Source organism: Mizuhopecten yessoensis, unplaced genomic scaffold (genome assembly GCF_002113885.1).
Source record: "Mizuhopecten yessoensis strain PY_sf001 unplaced genomic scaffold, ASM211388v2 scaffold8693, whole genome shotgun sequence".
In the NCBI taxonomy this organism is placed as follows: Eukaryota; Metazoa; Mollusca; class Bivalvia; order Pectinida; family Pectinidae; genus Mizuhopecten; species Mizuhopecten yessoensis.
Window position 1 is genome coordinate 134,560 of NW_018407674.1, and position 22,007 is coordinate 156,566.

At 39.2% G+C, this 22,007-nt stretch overlaps 3 protein-coding genes across 3 annotated transcripts; 2 read left to right on the forward strand and 1 right to left on the reverse strand.

The window, feature by feature from the left end:
* The first annotated feature begins 3,718 nt into the window (after positions 1-3,718).
* LOC110456342 (serine-rich adhesin for platelets-like) lies at positions 3,719-9,700 on the forward strand. The gene is given in 9 exon segments (XM_021507019.1): positions 3,719-3,729; positions 4,100-4,857; positions 4,931-6,001; positions 6,133-6,699; positions 6,762-7,466; positions 7,590-7,923; positions 8,073-8,417; positions 8,530-8,877; positions 9,100-9,700. Coding segments are annotated over 9 exon segments (4,740 nt in total).
* A 53-nt stretch (positions 9,701-9,753) lies between these two features.
* LOC110456343 (uncharacterized serine-rich protein C215.13-like) lies at positions 9,754-10,434 on the forward strand (the record flags this gene model as incomplete). Its single annotated transcript, XM_021507020.1, has 1 exon — positions 9,754-10,434. A coding segment is annotated over one exon (681 nt), but the record flags the coding sequence as incomplete, so codon positions are not given.
* An 8,172-nt stretch (positions 10,435-18,606) lies between these two features.
* On the reverse strand, positions 18,607-21,021 carry LOC110456349 (methylcrotonoyl-CoA carboxylase beta chain, mitochondrial-like). Its single transcript, XM_021507032.1, has 3 exons — positions 20,818-21,021; positions 20,270-20,419; positions 18,607-19,599 (listed from the first exon to the last, which is right to left on the reverse strand). Exons 1-3 carry the CDS (start codon positions 20,854-20,856, stop codon positions 19,522-19,524), a joined length of 267 nt encoding a protein of 88 aa, XP_021362707.1. The 5' UTR covers positions 20,857-21,021; the 3' UTR covers positions 18,607-19,521.
* Between the last annotated feature and the right edge of the window lie 986 nt (positions 21,022-22,007).

Genomic DNA, 22,007 nt, shown 5'->3' on the forward strand with positions numbered 1-22,007 from the left:
ATGAAAACTTGGGCAGCCAAGGACGTAGTTGTAAACATTTGAGCTGCTAAACAACTTGCTGTTTTAAAAAGACTGGGAAACAATCTTACAAAGAAAGGGAAAATTACCATTTTAAGTCTTTTACTCTATCAAATTTTAACTATTGTCCACTTGCCTGGCACTTTTGTACATTGACAAATACTCGAAAAATGGAAAAAGTTCAGGAACGAGCACTTCGTTTTTATTGAAAATGATTGTTTCCCCAGTCATTGATATTCTTAGGAAACACAAACTTGTTTTTTTTACATGTAAAACGTATGAAAGATATGGTCTCTGAGGTTTTTAAAATTTTAAATGAAATTTCTCCATCAATTTTACAAAATCTTGTTGAGAGGAAAGAAGTGTTTTACAACCTGAGACAAGATAACCTGGTAAAGATTCCAAAGGTGAACACCTCCACATATGGTAAGAGATCTTTCCGATTTGCTGCTTCCCAGGTGTGGAACAGCCTACCAAATGAACTTCGATTAGCTGAAAACAATAAGTCGTTTCGTGGGCTGCTCCGCACCTGGAACAAAAATGTCTGCTCATGTACATGTGCTATCTGCACACACCATATAATGTGAGTTGTCCCCCTTTGGAATCTACCTTCATGTTTTATACTACAACTATTTAATTTCACTGCTGCTTGTGTTATTTAATTTAATATACTTCAGTAATATACTTATTATATAATTGATATTTATTTTAGATTTGAGCTCCATTATTTAAAAGATCATTACTTTTTTACAATATCATAATTATAGCTCTGTTTCTATTTATGACTTCATTGTCTCTTTTTAATTCACACTCTATTAGTGTATATCCTGTAAATTTTTACACTTTGCTACATTAGCATATATGTACATGTACATTACACTAGTATAGTGTCTTAACTTGTCTTTTGTAACACTTGTGTGACATTCAAGTGTGATAGCATATGCTCTACTGTATACTTTTAGCATATCTAATTTAAATTGTTGTCCTGTTTTTATATTTATTCATAGTACTGTGATCCTTGTTAAATTTTATATATGTTTTGTCGCAAGAATAGCACTACAGTGCAAATGTTATTATGTTACATGTATATGCGACGTTAAATAAAGCTTCTTGAATCTTAAATCTTGAGTTCAGCCAATGACGTCAAAACATCCGAACACGTGTACTTAACGTTAATAAGTTCAGCAAAGGACGTCAAAACAACCGAACACGAGTACTTAACGTTAATTAGTTCAGTCAAGGACGTCAAAACAACCGAACACGTGTACTTAACGTTAATTGGTTCAGCCAAGGACGTCAAAACAACGAAACACCTGTACTTGACGTTAATTAGTTCAGCCAATGACGTCAAAACAACCGAACACGTAAACTTAACGTTAATTAGTTCAACCAATGACGTCAAAACAACGGAACACGTTTACTTAACGTTAATTAGTTCAGCCAAGGACGTCAAAACAACCGAACACGAGAACTTAAAGTTAATTAGTTCAGCCAAGGACAACCGAACACGAGTACTTAACGTTAATTAGTTCAGCCAAGGACGTCAAAACAACGGAACACCTGTACTTACTTTTTGTTATCTTTTGGTAACATATATGTATACGTTAAACTAGAATGATGATTATATTTGTAAACGATTTGGTTGTAAAAGTTGTGTATCAGTGCGTAACATAACCAGACCGGACTCTGTATAATCTGTGAACCTGTATATATCAGAATCACTATTTACACACAGGATAAGTATATGGTATTGTAGGAGACTGGTGTCACAGTAAGCTAGCATATGTAGCCTTGTCGTGTTGTATTGTAAGTGCAGTATACTAATGTGTTGTGTGTCAAACTTATTTTTTAGAAACATTAATTATCAAATATGATATTTATATACATGTATACATAAAGATAATGCAACATTAAGTGTACCACTACAGAAGTATCTCTCGCTGGAGAGAAACTCGGCTCCAAAAGTTGGGACTTGGACAGACGTCAAGATTTTGTTGTAACCATGTACATGTGTACAATAAACAACTCGAAAAGACTTATTTTCGTCTTTATTAAGGAATCCTAGGCATATTATCGATGCCGGTGAAACGTTTAAAATAGACCCCGTGGAAAAAGGAACGTGTTCAGTTTTCAACGTGGAAAATTCGTTCAATTACTCCAAATCGAACCCACAAAAGAACTTAATAATTTAGGAAAGTATTTATCACTAGCGTTTAAACGTAGAGCAGATCTAGATGATACATGTTGTATATCAGTTTATTGAATACAAATTATGCAATATACCATCATATTGATAAGTCTTGTCTTGGTGAATGAGGGTGAAAAGGGTTCGGGCGTGTGTATGAATGTGAGTATGATGAATGACGAATGCTTGCTGCTGCTGTTGCTGATATGATGATGATGATGTGATGATGGAACGATGAGGATGATGAGGAAGATGAGGATGATGAAGAGGATGATGTGTGCGAGTTAGTGCGAGTGTTCTTGATGATGCGGATGATGTGTGCGAGTCAGTGTGAGTGTGTCCTTGTGAGTGTCTTTGTCTTATCTTTAATTGCCATAAGTTGTAAAACTTCAGCAAATAAAGAACTTGAACTATAGTTTTCAACGTGGAAAATGAAAGCGGGAAGCCGTGGGAAAAGGCCTCTAACTCAAATTGATTTCTACAAACCCGTTGAAAACGGACCCCATTGAAAAGTGAACCATACAAACAATTGGTATATCGATTTAAAATATCCATCATACTTAATGAGGTAACGTGACTAATTTCTTAAATTTGATGATCTTAATTGATTTTTTAATTGAGTTCAGAAATTAACCCAATATGGATTTCTGACGTGTGTGTTACCTAATTGATTGATGCATATAGAGCTGTGCTGTGTTTGTGACCTAATTGATTGATGTATATAGAACTGTGCCATGTTTGTTAACTTGTTGATTGATGCATATAGAACTGTGCCGTGTTTGTGACCTAATTGATTGATGCATTTATAACTGTGCCGTGTTTGTTACCTAATTGATTGATGCATATAGAACTGTGCCGTGTTTGTTACCTAATTGATTGATGCATATAGAACTGTGCCGTGTTTGTTACCTAATTGATTGATGCATATAGAACTGTGCCGTGTTTGTTACCTAATTGATTGATGCATATAGAACTGTGCCGTGTTTGTTACCTAATTGATTGATGCATATAGAACTGTGCCGTGTTTGTTACCTAATTGATTGATGCATATAGAACTGTGCCGTGTTTGTTACCTAATTGATTGATGCATATAGAATTGTGCCATGTTTGTACTTTACTTCGACCAGGTGTTTTGAAATACATGTTTGTTATTATTGTGTATAAATGATATGCCTACAAACCGCAAGGTCTCAAGCAATTAGACAATGCAATTACCTACGCTTTTCTACACATCAGATGTACTTGTATGTAGTTATGCCTGGTCACATAATGCAATTGCTATAGCATTGGAAAAGGCTTGATACTTAACCTTATTGATATGAATAGCTAGGGCTTACGACAAGGAAAGCCAAAACTATTTAGGATGCCTGTCTGCTTATCGAGGTGTACGTAAATGCTTATTTATTATAGTAGCCTAACTGACCGACAATCCTACTTAACGATCATTGATAAGGGTTAATTTTAGACATGTCAATCACACGAGACATTATTTTACAACTTTGGTTAATGCCGGTTATGACGAAACTGTAATTGTTGAAAGAAGACCTTTTAATTTATACGTTATGAAACGCTTATTCGGCATTACCGTAAACCTTGCAGCAGCTTCTAGGCAGTGTGTAGCTGTATTGCCTAGAATGCTTCACAGCCTTTGACTTAATCTAAGCGTAACGTTAAACCTGCAGTCTTCACATTGAACACTGGTCGTGTTACCTGTAGTCTTACAGTAGAGTACAGTAACTTACTGATGAGGGGAGACTAATATGTTTTTGTTAACAAAACAATTATCTAATTCACTTTTGTAAAAGAATATGATGGGCTGGGAAGTATGAAATGGAATAGTTTACATCTAAAGATGTTAAGCTTTTAAATCTGAATAGATGGTTGTTTTGATTTTAGGAAACAGTTTGTCAGTCGAATCCACTTTGAGGAAGATGAACCCACTGGCTCTGGTTCTGCACCTCAAAGTTACCCTATGGCACCGGCCCAGTCCAGCAGCACAGTCAAGTCCAGCACATCTAAGTCCTGCAGCACAGCCCAGTCCAGCAGCACAGCTAAGTCCAGCAGCACAGCTAAGTCCAGCACATCTAAGTCCAGTAGCACAGCTAAGTCCAGCACATCTAAGTCCTGCAGCACAGCACAGTCCAGTAGCACAGCTAAGTCCAGCACAGCCCAGTCTAGTAGCACAGCTAAGTCCAGCACATCTAAGTCCAGTAGCACAGGCTAGTCCAGTAGCACAGCTAAGTCCAACAGAACAACTAAGTCCAGCAGCACATCTAAGTCCAGTAGCACATCTAAGTCCAGTACCACAGCTAAGTCCAGTAACACAGCTAAGTCCAGCAGCACAACTAAGTCCAGCAGCACAGCCAAGTCCAGCAGCACAACTAAGTCCAGCACATCTAAGTCCAGTAGCACAGCTAATTCCAGTAACACAGCTAAGTCCAGCAGCACAACTAAGTTTAGCAGCACAGCCAAGTCCAGTAGCACAGCTAATTCCAGCAGCATAGCTAAGTTCAGCTCATCTAAGTCCAGCAGAACAACTAAGTCCAGCAGCACAACTAAGTCCAGCAGAACAACTAAGTCCAGCAGCACAACTAAGTCCAGCAGCACAACTAAGTCCAGTAGCACATCTAAGTCCAGCACCACAGCTAAGTCCAGTAACACAGCTAAGTACAGCAGCACAACTAAGTCCAGCAGCACAACTAAGTGTAGTAGCACATCTAATGCCAGTAGCAAAGTCCAGTACCACAGCTAAGTCCAGTAACACACCTAAGTCCAGCAGCACAACTAAGTCCAGCACATCTAAGTCCAGTAGCACAGCTAAGTCAAGCAGCACAGCTAAGTCCAGCAGCACAACTAAGTACAGCAGCACAACTAAGTCCAGCAGCACATCTAAGTCCAACAGCACATCTAGGTCCAACAGGACAACTAAGTCTAGTAGCACATCTAAGTCCGGTGGCACATCTAAGTCCAGTAGCACAGCTGAGTCCAGCAGCACAGCTAAGTCCAGCAGAACAACTAAGTCCAGCAGCACAACTAAGTCCAGTGGCACATCTAAGTCCAGTAGCACAGCTGAGTCCAGCAGCACAGCTAAGTCCAGCACATCTAAGTCCAACAGCAGATCTAAGTCCAACAGCACAACTAAGTCCAGTAGCACATCTAAGTCCAGCACCACAGCTAAGTCCAGCAGCACAGCTAAGTTTAGAAGCACAGCCAAGTCCAGTAGCACAGCTAAGTTCAGCAGAATAGCTCATTTCAGCACATCTAAGTCCAGCAGCACAGCTAAGTCCAGCACATCTAAGTCCAGTAGCACAGCTAAGTCCAGCAGCACATCTAAGTCCAACAGCACATCTAGGTCCAACAGCACAACTAAGTCTAGTAGCACATCTAAGTCCAGTGGCACATCTAAGTCCAGTAGCACAGCTAAGTCCACTAAGTCCAGCAGCACAGCTAAGTCCAGCAGAACAACTAAGTCCAGCAGCACAACTAAGTCCAGTAGACATCTAAGTCCAGTAGCACAATTAAGTCCAGTAGCTCAGCTAAGTCCTGCAGCACAGGCCAGTCCAGCAGCACAGATAAGTCCAGTAGCACATCTAAGTCCAGCAGCACATCTAAGTCCAGTAGCACAGCTAAGTCCACTAAGTCCAGCAGCACAGCTAAGTCCAGCAGATCTAAGTCCAGCAGCACAGCTAAGTCCTGCAGCACAGCTAAGTCCAGCAGCACAGCTAAGTCCATCAGCGCAGCTAAGTCCAGCAGCACAACTAAGTCCAGCAGCACATCTAAGTCCAACAGCACATCTAGGTCCAACAGCACAACTAAGTCTAGTAGCACATCTTAGTCCAGTGGCACATCTAAGTCCAGTAGCACAACTAAGTCCAGCAGCACAACTAAGTCCAGTAGACATCTAAGTCCAGTAGCACAATTAAGTCCAGTAGCTCAGCTAAGTCCTGCAGCACAGGCCAGTCCAGCAGCACAGATAAGTCCAGTAGCACATCTAAGTCCAGCAGCACAGCTAAGTCCAGCACATCTAAGTCCAACAGCAGATCTAAGTCCAACAGCACAACTAAGTCCAGTAGCACAGCTAAGTCCAGTAGCACAACTAAGCCCAGCAGCACAACTAAGTCCAACAGCACAACTAAGTCCCGTAGCACATCTAAGTGCAGTAGCACATCTAAGTCCAGCAGCACAGCTAACCAGCACATCTAAGTCCAGTAGCACAGCTAAGTCAAGCAGCACAGCTAAGTCCAGCAGCACAGCTAAGTCCAGTAGCACATCTAAGTCCAGCAGAACAGCTAAGTCCATCAGCACAGCTAAGTCCAGTAGCACAGCTAAGTCCAACAGCACATCTAAGTCCAACAGCACAACTAAGACCAGTAGCACATCTAAGTCCAGTAGCACATCTAAGTCCAGGAGCACAGCTAAGTCAAGCAGCGCAGCTAAGTCCCGCAGCACAGCTAAGTCCAGCAGAACAACTAAGTCCAGCAGCACAACTAAGTCCAGTAGACATCTAAGTCCAGTAGCACAATTAAGTCCAGTAGCTCAGCTAAGTCCTGCAGCACAGGCCAGTCCAGCAGCACAGATAAGTCCAGTAGCACATCTAAGTCCAGCAGCACAGCTAAGTCCAGCACATCTAAGTCCAGTAGCACAGCTAAGTCCAGTAGCACAACTAAGCCCAGCAGCACAACTAAGTCCAACAGCACAACTAAGTCCAGTAGCACAACTAAGTCCAACAGCACATCTAAGTCCAACAGCACAACTAAGTCCAGTAGCACAGCTAAGTCCAACAGCACATCTAAGTCCAACAGCACAACTAAGACCAGTAGCACATCTAAGTCCAGTAGCACATCTAAGTCCAGTAGCACATCTAAGTCCAGCAGAACAGCTAAGTCCATCAGCACAGCTAAGTCCAGTAGCACAACTAAGTCCAGCAGCACATCTAAGTCCAGTAGCACAACTAAGTCCAGTAGCACAGCTAAGTCCAACAGCACATCTAAGTCCAACAGCACAACTAAGTCCAGTAGCACATCTAAGTCCAGTAGCACAGCTAAGTCCAGTAGCATAGCTAAGTCAAGTAGCACAGCTAAGTCCAGTAGCACAGCTAAGTCCAACAGCACAGCTAAGTCCAGTAGCACAGCTAAGTCCAACAGCACAGCTAAGTCCAGTAGCACAGCTAAGTCCAGCACATCTAAGTCCAACAGCAGATCTAAGTCCAACAGCACAACTAAGTCCAGTAGCACAGCTAAGTCCAGTAGCACAGCTAAGTCCAGTAGCACAGCTTAGTCCAGCACATCTAAGTCCAGCAGCACAGCTAAGTCCAGCAGAACAACTAAGTCCAGCAGCACAACTAAGTCCAGTAGACATCTAAGTCCAGTAGCACAATTAAGTCCAGTAGCTCAGCTAAGTCCTGCAGCACAGCCCAGTCCAGCAGCACAGCTAAGTCCAGCAGCACATCTAAGTCCAGTAGCACAATTAAGTCCAGTAGCTCAGCTAAGTCCTGCAGCACAGCCCAGTCCAGCAGCACAGCTAAGTTCAGTAGCACATCTAAGTCCAGCAGCACATCTAACCTGCAGCACAGCCCAGTCCAGCAGCACAGCTAAGTCCATTAGCACATCTAAGTCCAGCAGCACAGCTAAGTCCAGTAGCACAGCTAAGTCCAGCAGCACAACTAAGTCCAGCAGCACAGCACAGTCCAGTAGCACAGCTAAGTTCAGCAGCACAACTAAGTCCAGCACACAGCCAAGTCCAGTAGCACATCTAAGTCCAGCACATCTAAGTCAAGCAGCACAGCCAAGTCCAGTAGCACAGCTAAGTCCAGTAGCACAGCTAAGTCCAGTAGCACAGCTAAGTCCAGCAGCACAGCTTAGTCCAGTAGCACAGCTAAGTCCAGCAGCACATCTAAGTCCAACAGCACATCTAAGTCCAACAGCACAACTAAGTCTAGTAGCACATCTAAGTCCAGTAGCACATCTAAGTCCAGTAGCACAGCTAAGTCCAGCACATCTAAGTCCAACAGCAGATCTAAGTCCAACAGCACAACTAAGTCCAGTAGCACAACTAAGTCCAACAGCACATCTAAGTCCAACAGCACAACTAAGTCTAGTAGCACATCTAAGTCCAGTAGCACATCTAAGTCCAGTAGCACAGCTAAGTCCAGCACATCTAAGTCCAACAGCAGATCTAAGTCCAACAGCACAACTAAGTCCAGTAGCACAACTAAGTCCANGCACAACTAAGTCCAGCAGCACAGCACAGTCCAGTAGCACAGCTAAGTCCAACAGCACAGCCCAGTCCAGTAGCACACCTAAGTACAGCAGCACAACTAAGTCCAGCAGCACATCTAAGTCCAGTAGCACAGCTAATTCCAGTAGCACAGCTAAGTCCAGCAGCACAACTAAGTCCAGCAGCACAGCCAAGTCCAGTAGCACAGCTAAGTCCAGCAGCACAGCCAAGTCCAACACATCTAAGTCCAGAAGCACAGCCAAGTCCAGCAGCACAACTAAGTCCAGCAGCACAACTAAGTCCAGCAGCACAGCTAAGTCCAGCAGCACAGCTAAGTCCAGCAGCACAACTAAGTCCAGCAGCACATCTAAGTCCAGCAGCACAGCTAAGTCCAGCACATCTAAGTCCAGCAGCACAGCTAAGTCCTGCAGCACAGCTAAGTCCAGCAGCACAGCTAAGTCAAGCAGCACAACTTAGTCCAGCAGAACAGCTAAGTCCAGCAGCACAGCTAAGTCCAGCAGCACAACTTAGTCCAGCAGAACAGCTAAGTCCAGCAGCACAGCTAAGTCCAGCAGCACAGCTAACTCAAGCAGCACAACTTAGTCCAGCAGAACAGCTAAGTCCAGCAGCACAGCTAAGTCCAGCAGCACAGCTAACTCAAGCAGCACAACTTAGTCCAGCAGAACAGCTAAGTCCAGCAGCACAGCTAAGTCCAGCAGCACAACTAAGTCCAGCACATCTAAGTCCAGCAGCACAACTAAGTCCAGTAGCACATCTAAGTCCAGTAGCACAGCTAAGTCCAGTAGCACAGCTAAGTCCAGCAGCACAACTAAGTCCAGCAGCACATCTAAGTCCAACAGCACAACTAAGTCCAGCAGCACAGCCAAGTCAAGCAGCACAACTAAGTCCAGCAGCACAACTAAGTCCAGCAGCACAACTAAGTCCAGTAGCACAGCTAAGTCCAGCAGCACAGCTAAGTCCAGTAGCACAACTAAGTCCAGCAGCACATCTAAGTCCAACAGCACATCTAAGTCCAACAGCACAACTAAGTCCAGTAGCACATCTAAGTCCAGTAGCACAGCTAAATCCAGCACATCTAAGTCCAACAGCACATCTAAGTCCAACAGCACAACTAAGTCCAGTAGCACAGCCAAGTCAAGCAGCACAACTAAGTCCAGCAGCACAACTAAGTCCAGCAGCACAACTAAGTCCAGTAGCACAGCTAAGTCCAGCAGCACAACTAAGTCCAGCAGCACAACTAAGTCCAGCAGCACAACTTAGTCCAGCAGCACAGCCAAGTCCAGCAGCACAGCTAAGTTCAGCAGCACAACTAAGTCCAGCACACAGGCAAGTCCAGTAGCACAGCTAATTCCAGCAGCATAGCTAAGTTCAGCACATCTAAGTCCAGCAACACATCTAAGTCCAGCACATCTAAGTCCAGCAGCACATCTAAGTCCAACAGCACAACTAAGTCCAGCACATCTAAGTCCAGCAGCACAGCTAAGTCCAGTAGCACATCTAAGTCAAGCAGCACAGTCAAGTCCAGTAGCACAGCTAAGTCCAGTAGCACAGCTAAGTCCAGTAGCACAGCTAAGTCCAGCAGCACAGCTAAGTCCAGCAGCACAACTAAGTCCAGCACATCTAAGTCCAGCAGCACAGCCAAGTCCAGCAGCACAACTAAGTCCAGCAGCACAGCACAGTCCAGTAGCACAGCTAAATCCAACAGCACAGCCCAGTCCAGTAGCACAGATAAGTACAGCAGCACAACTAAGTCCAGCAGCACATCTAAGTCCAGTAGCACAGCTAAGTCCAGCAGCACAGCCAAGTCCAGCACATCTAAGTCCAGCAGCACAGCCAAGTCCAGCAGCACAACTAAGTCCAGCAGCACAACTAAGTCCAGCAGCACAACTATTTCCAGCAGCACAGCCAAGTCCAGCAGCACAGCTAAGTCCAGCAGCACAATTAAGTCCAGCACACAGCCAAGTCCAGTAGCACAGCTAATTCCAGCAGCATAGCTAAGTTCAGCACATCTAAGTCCAGCACATCTAAGTCCAGCAGCATAGCTAAGTCCAGCAGCACAACTAAGTCCAGCAGCACAGCTAATTCCAGCAGCATAGCTAAGTTCAGCACAACTAAGTCCAGCAGCACAGTCCAGTAGACACGATCATCAGTTAGATGATCATAAGTCGACCAGAATTAACGGCTTTATCATGTCGGTCACCGCGTTAACAAGATCCTTAAAGAAGACACATTTAGTGTTTTGTAGCTATCTACGTTTATATGATAAACAAGGAAAATATGCGGTGTTCCTTCTACTCATTTTCCCGTTTTTTCTTCGTCTGCTGGATAACCGAACTTCTATGTAGTGAAGCGGACGGGTAACCTATCAATCAATCAATCATCACAGGTCCGATGGGCCTCCTATTTAGTTCATATGACGAAATACACAATAAAATACTAATTTGATATTTTTCAAAGATTTTTTTTTATATAGCAGAATTACAGTGCATTGCATGCTTTTGTTTAAGCTTCTTGACTGGTGTTGACAATATCTTCAGCTTTGCTGATTGATGACCACACGAAGTGGAGCCATGTGAGTACCATCGCAGGCACGTTAAAAGATAAAGGCACGCCTCTTTCACATCTAATCAAGTAGCAGGAAGATGGAATACACTAACGCGGGCATACAAAAATAATAAAGATAGCAATAGGAAATCTAGAAATGCACGGAAGAGCTTCTAAAACGAAAAAGAAATGGACGCCATTTTTGGGAAAGATCCAGTTGTTACACCAGCTGCTGTAATGTCAAGTTAATAGTGTAGAAAATGGTGACAGCGGCGTGGCTCAAGATAATTCAAGTGCAGAAAGCACAGGGACCTGGGAATTTGTTACAGCTACATTATACCTTAACGAAGGTGTTCAAAGTAATGTTATATGCTTTATTGGTTTAGATCGATTTTCGGTAAAAATGACACCCCAGTGATCATATATACGAGAAGGGCGGAAAGCTCGCGATGTCGAAAAGTCGACCCCACCTAACTTTCTTGCATCAAAAACAACATGTCTAGTTGATCTACGGGACAATGCTTAGTACCGTTGGAAAGATGGATTATATTTTCTTTTGAAAACCTCTTATATTCACGTAAAATGAATATGTATTCTCTTTCCGCGTACATGATCTCCGTCTCCTCCAAAAACACACACCATTTTAGAGTTTCAAAGGTTTTTCGCAGTGGCAGTATTATGTAAAGGAAAAAGGCCGAAAACTGTCCATTCTGTGTCGGAATGAATAGTGGGCACCTTTTTGTGATAAGAATAATGGACAGCTACTGAACAATGTACAGGTAATGAAGTTAACAAAGACAATGCATTTAGGTGTATGCAGCAAAGGTCATTCATTCAGGAATGCATAGTATTAATTTACTGGACAGGTACAGGGACAGTTACTATAGTATTAACTTACTGGACAGGTACAGGTAGAGTTACTATGGTATTAACTTACTGAACAGGTACAGGTAGAGTTACTATAGTATTAACTTACTGGACAGGTACAGGTAGAGTTACTATATTTGGAAATGCACGTAATTTTCATGGCCAAATACTGATAAAGAGAATCCTGGGTATTTACCAGTCAGTCCAGCTTAGTCGTTTGATGTGAGAACATGTGATCCTCAGGAGACGACAATATCACTTTCAACATTATTTTGGAAGGTAAAGGCATGTTGATTAACACAACACATTGAACAGAGAGCATACGTTGACGTTTACTAAAATGACACTTAAATTGCGGCATCGTGATAAAAATAGAAAAACAAAATATCCTGAAGCAGAGGGTAAATCAATTCAAACTTCAAACATCTCCTTAACCAACACTGGTGGCAGTTAAAGGATCTCACGTACAGGAAATAACCACTACATTCGTGCAATATCAGGAAATGGCTATTGGGTTAATTCTACCTCCAAGAATGGATCATTGTGTGTGAAGATCTGTTGGATTGTTCCTAATCAAGACATGTTTTTCTATTCCGTCAATATTCATATTTTAAAAGAAAAATAGGATTACTCAAAAAACAATCAAAAGTGATATGGGCAAGCTGAATGTTCCTGGATCAAATATAACTATCTGTGGTGTTTCAATGGATTATATTTTGTTAATTTGTTAATTTATTTAAATGTACATTTATATAGAAACGTCATATGTTATAAATAAATTGTGGATTTTCTTCTAAGATTTGCTGGTGCTTAAAATCATTTTTGTTACCTATAACTGTCCATTTCTAAACATAATAATGGACAGCTACAGGTTCTTCATTGTACATTCTACTACAGTACGTACAACGAGAACTATGTCAAACAGGAAGGACTGGTGGTGCTGGAGTATACACACAAACAGTAATGGAAGCTGTTTCAATATGGTCATTGTTTCAGTGACAGACTAGTTTCCCCAGCGTTATCTGCGTCAGAGGTTTTGATGCAGATTCCAGGATCCACTCAAATACGGAAACCAATAAGGCTGCCTTTGCCACAAAAATCAAAGAGCTTACAAAAACTTGATTTTTTTTATAGAATACAAGAGCAAATAACAGATGTTGAGGAAGGCTGGGCCTATTCTAATTCATGGGAGAATATAACTGTGTTTAATCAGTTTACTGTAGACAGTAATGAACCGACACCCATTTTACAGGCTAAATTGGGACCCTCTTTAATTTTTGATTTCATTTGTTATATCATTGATTCCAATACTGTGTATATGATATAACCTATCTACACTGAATGACCAGTATCATCTATTCAAATTGGTGCCGTCACCAAAAAGGCATTAAAAAGGTAATGACTCCCAATATAACAAGGTCATCAGGTCATAGCCAAAACAACAAACTAATTGCAAGTTATTTTTTAAGATGAATTTCTTAATTATAACAGAAAACAAGAGCTGCCGAGGGCATGTATCGCTCACCTGGATGATAAAGCAACCGTGGAAACTGTTCCTTATTATTTATAATACTGCAAATATTTCATATATTGGTTCTATCACTCAGCAACACCCTACCTTCATTAGGTCCCTTTTTCTGTCTCCATGAAGTAGTGGGGTGGATTTGCAACATTTACCGCATTTTCCCCTATTGGGCCCCACTCCTGTTCTCTCAGGGGGACACATCTTCCATTTATACAAAATTGGGTCCAATTTGCCGAAGGATGCTCTTGACAAAACTTTAGTTAAAATCCCTCCAATCGTACTGAAGGAGAAGGATTTTAAAGATTCACCTCAATTGAGCCTTAGGGAGCACATCCTCCGTTTATACAAATTTGAGTTCCCTTTACTCAAGGATGCTCCAGGCCAAATAGTCAAAATCCATTAAGCTGATTAGGACTTGTAGTGTTTTAAAGAAAAAGTTGGTGGAAATACGGATAACCCGATATATGCTGGCCATGGCATAGGCTTATGGCCAATGTGTTTATACACATGGCTTAAAATTGATGACATTTTATCAACTTTCTATTGTTCTGTTTGAATGGTCACAACACACACTTGTATTGATTTCAATCGCACCCAATTCTACGGCATTTTCACATGCATTGAATCATTAGAGTATATCCATTTCCTGCAACACATATTACAAGAAGCCAAATGGCCCTGCATCACTCACCTGGTTTTAATCTCACACTTGTAATCTTAAAAGTGGACTAAAAACAGCTACAGGCAGAATATCAGTGTTTGATTCATAAGAACCTATTAAAGGATTTTAGTGACCTTGAAAGCCAAACAAGGACATTAAGTTGAACAGACTTTATAGCCTTTCATATACTTCTGGCCAACTACCTTTACCCTGGACATTTTGGTTATTCAAAAGAAGTCATTTAATGATTTCAACATATTTGTTCCCTGTGACCTTGAATACAAGCAAAGGTCATTCATTTAAACAAGCTTTGTAGCCCATCATCCTAGCATGTAACTGGCCAAATATCATCACCCAAGGCCTCTAAAATTGGTTATTCAGAAGAAGCCATTGAAAGATTTTAACATATTTGTCCCCTGAAACCTTGAAATGGGATAAGGTCATTCATTTGAACAAAATTGGTAGCCCTTCATCTGCACATGTTGCGGGCCAAATATCGACACCCTAGGTCTCTTGGTTATTCAGAAGAAGTTGTTTTAAAGGTTTATACCAAATTTGACCCCTGTGACCTTGAATATAGGTCAAGGTCATTTATTTAAACAAAATAGGTAGCCCTATATCCAAGCATGCTACTGGCCAAATATCATCATCCTTGGCCTTTTGGTTATCCAAAAGAAATCATAACAAGATTTTGAACATATTTGATCCCTGTGACCTTAAATAAATGTCAAGGTCATTTGTTTTAACAAATTTGGTAGCCCTTTATACCAGCATGTGACTTGCCAAATATCACTTTAGGCCTTTGTGATTATTCAGAAGGTGTTTTAAAGGTTTTAAATATATTTGATCCCTGTGACATTGAATATCGGTAAAGGTCATTCATTTAAACAAGCTTTGTAGCCCATCATCCCAGCATGTTACTGGCAAAATATCGACACTCTAGGCCTATTGGTTATGCAGAAGAAGTTATTTAAATGCTAAAACATATTTGACCCTCCTGAGACTTTGAATATAAGTCAAGGTGATTCATTTGAACAAACTTGGTAGTGCTTCATCCCAGCATATTATTGGCAAATTATCATCAACCTAGGCCTATTGGTTATTCAGAAGAAGTTGTTTAAAGTAAAAAGTTGACGCCGGACGTGCCAGATGAGCTAATTAATGCAAGAAAAATCAACTTATGTCAGATAGGATTCTAAAGAAACATAAAGCTATAAAACGAAGTTCATAAGTTAGAAATATTAAGTTATAGTTAGTATGTGACAGGTTAGTGACAGACATACAGTATTTAGTTATAGTTTGTATGTGACAGGTTAGTGACAGACATACAGTATTTAGTTATAGTTAGTATGTGATAGGTTAGTGACAGACATTCAGTATTTAGTTATAGTTAGCATGTGACAGGTAGTGACAGACATACAGTATTTAGTTATAGTTATTATGTGACAGGTTAGTGACAGACATACAGTATTTAGTTATAATTAGTATGTGACAGGTATAGCGACAGACATACAGTATTTAGTTATAATTAGTATGTGACAGGTTAATGACAGACATAAAGCATTTAGTTATAGTTATTATGTGACAGGTTACTGACAGACATATAGTATTTAGTTATAGTTAGTATGTGGCAGGTTAGTGACAGACAAACAGTATTTAGTTATAGTTAGTAGGTTTCAGGTTAGTGACAAACATACAGTATTTAGTTATAGTTTGTATGTGACAGGTTAGAGACAGACATACAGTATTTAGTTATAGTAAGTATGCGACAGGTTAGTGCCAGACATATAGTATTTAGTTATAGTTAGTATGTGACAGGCTAGTGACAGACAAACAGTATTTAGTTATAGTTATTATGTGTCAGGTTAGTGACAGACATACAGTATTTAGTTTTAGTTAGTATGTGACAGGTTAGGGACAGACATACAGTATTTAGTTATAGTTAGTATGGGACAGGTTAGTGACAGACATACAGTATTTAGTTATAATTAGTATGTGACAGGTTAGTGACAGACATACAGTATTTAGTTATAGTTAGTATGTGACAGACATACAGTATTTAGTTATAGTTAGTATGTGACAGGTTAGTGACAGACAAACAGTATTTAGTTATAGTTAGTATGTGTCAGGTTAGTGACAGACATACAGTATTTAGTTATAGTTTGTATGTGACAGGTTAGAGACAGACATACAGTATTTAGTTATAGTAAGTATGCTACAGGTTAGTGCCAGACATATAGTATTTAGTTATAGTTATTATGTGACAGGTTAGTGACAAACATACAGTATTTAGTTTTAGTTAGTATGTGACAGGTTAGTGACGGACATACAGTATTAAGTTATAATTAGTATGTGATAGGTTAGTGACATAAAGTATTTAGTTATAATTAGTATGTGACAGACATACAGTATTTAGTTATAGTTAGTATGTGACAGGTTAGTCACAGACATACAGTATTTAGCTATAGTTAGTATGTGACAGGTTAGTCACAGACATACAGTATTTAGCTATAGTTAGTATGTGACAGGTTAGTGACGGACATACAGTATTAAGTTATAATTAGTATGTGATAGGTTAGTGACATAAAGTATTTAGTTATAATTAGTATTTGACAGACATACAGTATTTAGTTACCTCAATACAGTTAATGATCTTGATTGCAGCAGATTTTATGAGACTTGCCACTTGATTATTGGATTGGACATCAGGCTAGGCCTATTTAGACATACAGTATTTAGTTATAAGTAGTATGTGACAGGTTAGTGAAAGACATTCAGTATTTAGTTATAGTTAGTTTGTGACAGATTAGTGACAGACATACAGTCTTTAGTTATAGTTAGTATGTGACAGACATACAGTATTTAGTTACCTCAATACAGTTAATGATCTTGATTGCAGCAGATTTTATGAGACTTGCCACTTGATTATTGGATTGGACATCAGGCTAGGCCTATTTAGACATACAGTATTTAGTTATAGTTTGTATGTGACAGGTTAGTGACAGATATACAGGATTTAGTTATAATTAGTATGTGACAGACATTCAGTATTTAGTTATAGTTAGCATGTGACAGGTAGTGACAGACATAGAGTATTTAGTTATAGTTATTATGTGACAGGTTAGTGACAGACATAAAGTATTTAGTTATAATTAGTATGTGACCGGTTAGTGACAGACATACAGTATTTAGTTACCTCAATACAGTTAATGATCTTGATTTCAGCAGATTTTATGAGACTTGCCACTTGATTATTGGATTGGACATCAGGCTAGGCCTATTTAAGTCCTTTCCAAACTTATTTACAAACATTATCATGTATATTTATTGACAACCTATCCTACACAAAATTGATAGGATACATGCCCAAAAGACCTCGTGTATGAACACATTTCGCTGTCTACCCACTGGATATACAGGAGAAGTAACAAAGAAACACATATTTGGAAAGCATTTATTCATAGAGGAAAGTGTAGTTATTTTCATCTATTCATTGGAGTTGATTCTCTTAAATAGTAAAACACTGTAGAATAATTACATAACTAAAGAATAATTAGAACAGTAAATGATCTGAACAGGCATAAGCTCATAGGCACTTTATAGCATATCAGATAACAATGCAACATCTGAAAATTTGTATACATCGTCATATAATACATGTACATGTATGTCATACTGTTTCTAGGTTAGTTTACATACCAAACACGGGAATTCAAAAATAAATAAAAGTCAAGCAATTAGTTATAATCACATAAATGATAAATTCTTTAACAACCATTAGACATATATGACCGGTACATACTACAAAATACCTTGGTAGATCAGCAACCCGGGTATACTGAAACAAGAGACCCAGAGGGCCTGTATCGCTCACTGTTTTTTTTGTTACATGAAACTGACATATAGGTAACTTCAGACCAAATTTGGTAACTAGAACACGAGACATTTTAACATCTCTTAAACGGTTCTTAAGATATTGTTGTTTGAAATTTGAACTTTTAAGGAGGCTCCACCCTTTCGCAATTAGCCAGCAGAATTCAATGAAAGTTTCACATAATGGTTATGTTACTATATAGAAATGATTTTATGAAAATCTAAGCATTCCGATAAACTAGGATTTTTTTGTCAAATTCAACACTTCCACATTTTTTGAGCGTGTGGCATTATTCAAAACTATTACAAAAAAAAAATAATGAAAAGAAACATTGCTAATCAACCCTACAAATATTTTATTTATCATAAAATATCTACAAAATGTTACAAAAAGCGTTTTTTTAATGTAATTGTATGGATAAAAGTTACTAAATACAATCTAAGAGCAAACAGGACACATAATCTAATACAAAAAGAGTGAGAAATTGAACCAAATACACACAAAGTCTTCATAATTCATTTATTTTACATTTTACAATAATTTTGATCCTGATGAGAGTTGTCTACCTTCAAAAAAATCGAAACTTTTTGCAGAGGGATAGAAATTATACAATGACACTTATTTTATTTTCTATACCAAAAACGACGGAAATAAATTAAATTACTATATTTAATTGTCTTCTGAATTTTTAGCATATTTGACCCCTGTAACTTTGAAAGTAGGTCATGGTAATTTTAATGATGAAACTTTTAGCACTCCATCCCAGGTACCAACTGACCAAATAGCATGACCCTTGGTCCTCCAGTTCTTCAGAAGAAGTCATTCAAAAGAAAAAGTTGACGTACGGACGCCGGATGCCGCAGTATACGTAGGACCAGGTGAGCTAAAACTGGACATTTTCAAGGTGTTGAGTAAAGTGCAAAAATATTTACATGTGAAAATTCAACTTATAGATTATTTGATTACATAGATTATATACAGTGTAGATTACATTTGATAACCTAGATTTCTGAACCATTGTAAGCATACAAATGTCCACACTGTCATCTGTTTAAATAGTCACAATGACAACATATCCGCATGTAAGAATTTACATTTTTCTCAGTAGTACGTAACAAATCAAACATTGTGGCAAAATTACACTACAGACCAAATTATCTAGGTTTTACAACTCAATACACTACAGACCAAATTATCTAGGATTTACAATTCAATACAATATCAAGTCATAATTTTACAGTAGAAATCAGTTACATCTGTGATCTGAACAGGTTTGACGCAAAATACAAAGTTATACCACAATGTTATTATATAATATTATTGGTTTATTATAACAAAGCTAAAAAAGAAGAAATATTTTAAAATTAAGCAGATGAACTTTAAGATTTGTTGGACATTGATAGGAATGCTTAAGTTCACTATTTGTTTTATTATAATGACACATTTTTACCTGATTCATATTCACATAATTCATATATCGGTATCAGCAAAATATAAAAGTTCCAATTCCAGTGAAGTTTAAATAATTTATCTACAACTGTGTGTGAAAGATTTGTATGTAAAGGATTCACAAAATCAGAGGTGTCCCTGAACTGTTGGTTCAGCAGGTTCTACATCCTGATCACTGAGGAGATCATCTGTGTTGGTTGTCTGTACGCCAGGGATATCTCTATACACTGGTGCAGTACCTGTACAATATTTACATGAATCATGTTTATTCTTAGAAATGTATTAACTACTATCTATATTGTATACCTGGACATTTTTCACCCAGTCAAACTTTTGCCCTTGGCTCATAAAAGCCCTTCACATAAAATAACTAAGTGTATCATGTAGTTCACTTATATTTGCTGTATTGATAAAGTCGCCCTCATTATGGAGGGAGAGAGCACAATCATTTAACTGCAAGAGGGAATTCCTTGTATGCAGTATTACTATGAATAATCAAGCTCTTGCTCTGATAAGTTAACCCAACAGGACAGTAAGATATAGAAAAACCTATGCATATTTCTGTATTAAACAGAGGAAGTTCATGCTAGGTTTTAATTCCACCCGTTTGATATAGCCATACCATACAGATAAGATTTATATTTATAAATACACTCTTTCTGCATATCATATGGGGTTCAAAGCAAGGTAAATTACCCCTCTAAGGACTAACATTCATTATACCTTCTTCTTAAGATCAACCCTCCTCTCAAGATTAACCCTCTTCTAAAGATTAACCCTCTTCTAAAGATCAACCCTCTTCTTAAGACGTGAGTATATCTACTAACCTCCTTTTAGAACTCAGGTATCAATGTGAAGCTCAACTTTTGCAATAAGACCTAAAAGTCTTGCGTTCTTCTTCAGACTTACCTGGCGTGTGCTCTCTGGGAGAATCATACCATCGTTCCAGATCCGTGATGCTGCATAAAACCCTGACGACTCTGTCATACATTGCTCCACTACCTTCTGTTTATAGGCTTCCCTCTCGTCCTTTGTCATCTCACTGCCCTCAAACTTCACCTACGAGACAGAGGGAATCAGAACAATAATATGTACACCAATCTCTTGTTATCTATGTGTTTTATCAATAACAAAACACCTTTACAACAAATTTATATGTAATGTGATGCACAAAGAGTTTTTAAATTAAAAGATTTATTTAGTATTAGTGGTTAGCGCCTGATAAGACAGTTCCTGCGAATTCCTAAAAAATTGTATTGATCAATGTATATGCTAATTGTTTATCTATGTACTGTAAAGCGCTTTAGAGTGGCTTATGTTAGTTAGATAGGTCGCTATATCAAATGTTGTATATTATTATTATATTAGAAATTTTGTAATATTACTTTTGTCATGCAGAGACAAAAATGTACTTAATTCCTTATATGGTAGCTATTTTTTCAGCTCAGCTTAATTACCTGGCAGAGGTCCCGAATGGCCTCATTTGGATGGGTCATCCCTATCACAGCATTCGGCCAACAGAAGATAAAGTTAGGACTGGTACATCTTCCTCCCTGTAAATAGGTGTTTAACGTATTGTTAGTTTCTCTGGATCTTTCATATTTGTTCCTGTACTTGTTTTCCTTCACTTAAAAGTTTATAAACTCAGTTTAACATACATGACAATGACAGTCCAACTTCTTTCAAACAAGAGGCCAAGAGGGCCTGTATCGCTCACCTGAAAATGTTAGCAAAATTGAAGTAAGAATAGCCAGATGTTGCTGGTAGTGTACATGTATTACATGGTTAGTCAGGGGTAATATTTATATGCAATTTGACAAAATCTTTTCATTCCTCAAATAAAAGGAGTATTTCAAAGAATCTGCTATGTTTCCCGTATTGGGCCCCGCCCCTCTGTCCTCAGGGGGGGTCAGACCCATCGTTGATACAAAATTAGGTCCCTTTCACCCAAGGATGCTTTAGACCAAATATGGACATAAACCTGTCATTCCTATAGAAGAAGAAGGATTTAAAAACTATTTTTCCTCTTTGCCCTGCCTCTCTGCCAAAAGGAGGGGTCAGACCCACCGTTTATACAAAATTGGTTCCCCTTCTACTAAGGGTGCTTCATCCCAAATTTAACACAAGAGACCCAGAAGGCCTGTATCGCTCACCTAGATATATAAGCAATTGGGGATTTTTTTTCTCCAAATGAGATCCAAAGGAATATGCCAGATCCCAAGACCAATCCTTGTAGCATATCTGTGTTAGATTTTTCATGCCAACCAATTTTATGTATGGTTATGGGGTGGGGATCTCAACTGTTTCCAAGCTGTGTCTCGGAAACTAGGTCGATCCCTAGGGTTGTGGCCAGACCCCAGGATCAATTCTAATATCATGACTGCATTTGTCTCTTTTTGCCCAGCATTTGTATATATAGTTTTGGGGTGGGAAACTCAACTGTTTCAAAGTTATAACCCAGGGGTTAAGTCTCCAAGGGTGGGGCAGCCCCCAAGGCCATCCTGGAAGCAAATGTGCATTCATCTCTTTATGCTCAGCAATTGTATAGATAGTTATAGGGTGGGGCTCTCAACTGTTTCCAAGCTGTGACTAACAAACTAGGTTCTGTCAGACCCCAGGGTCTATTCTAATATCATGACTGCATTCG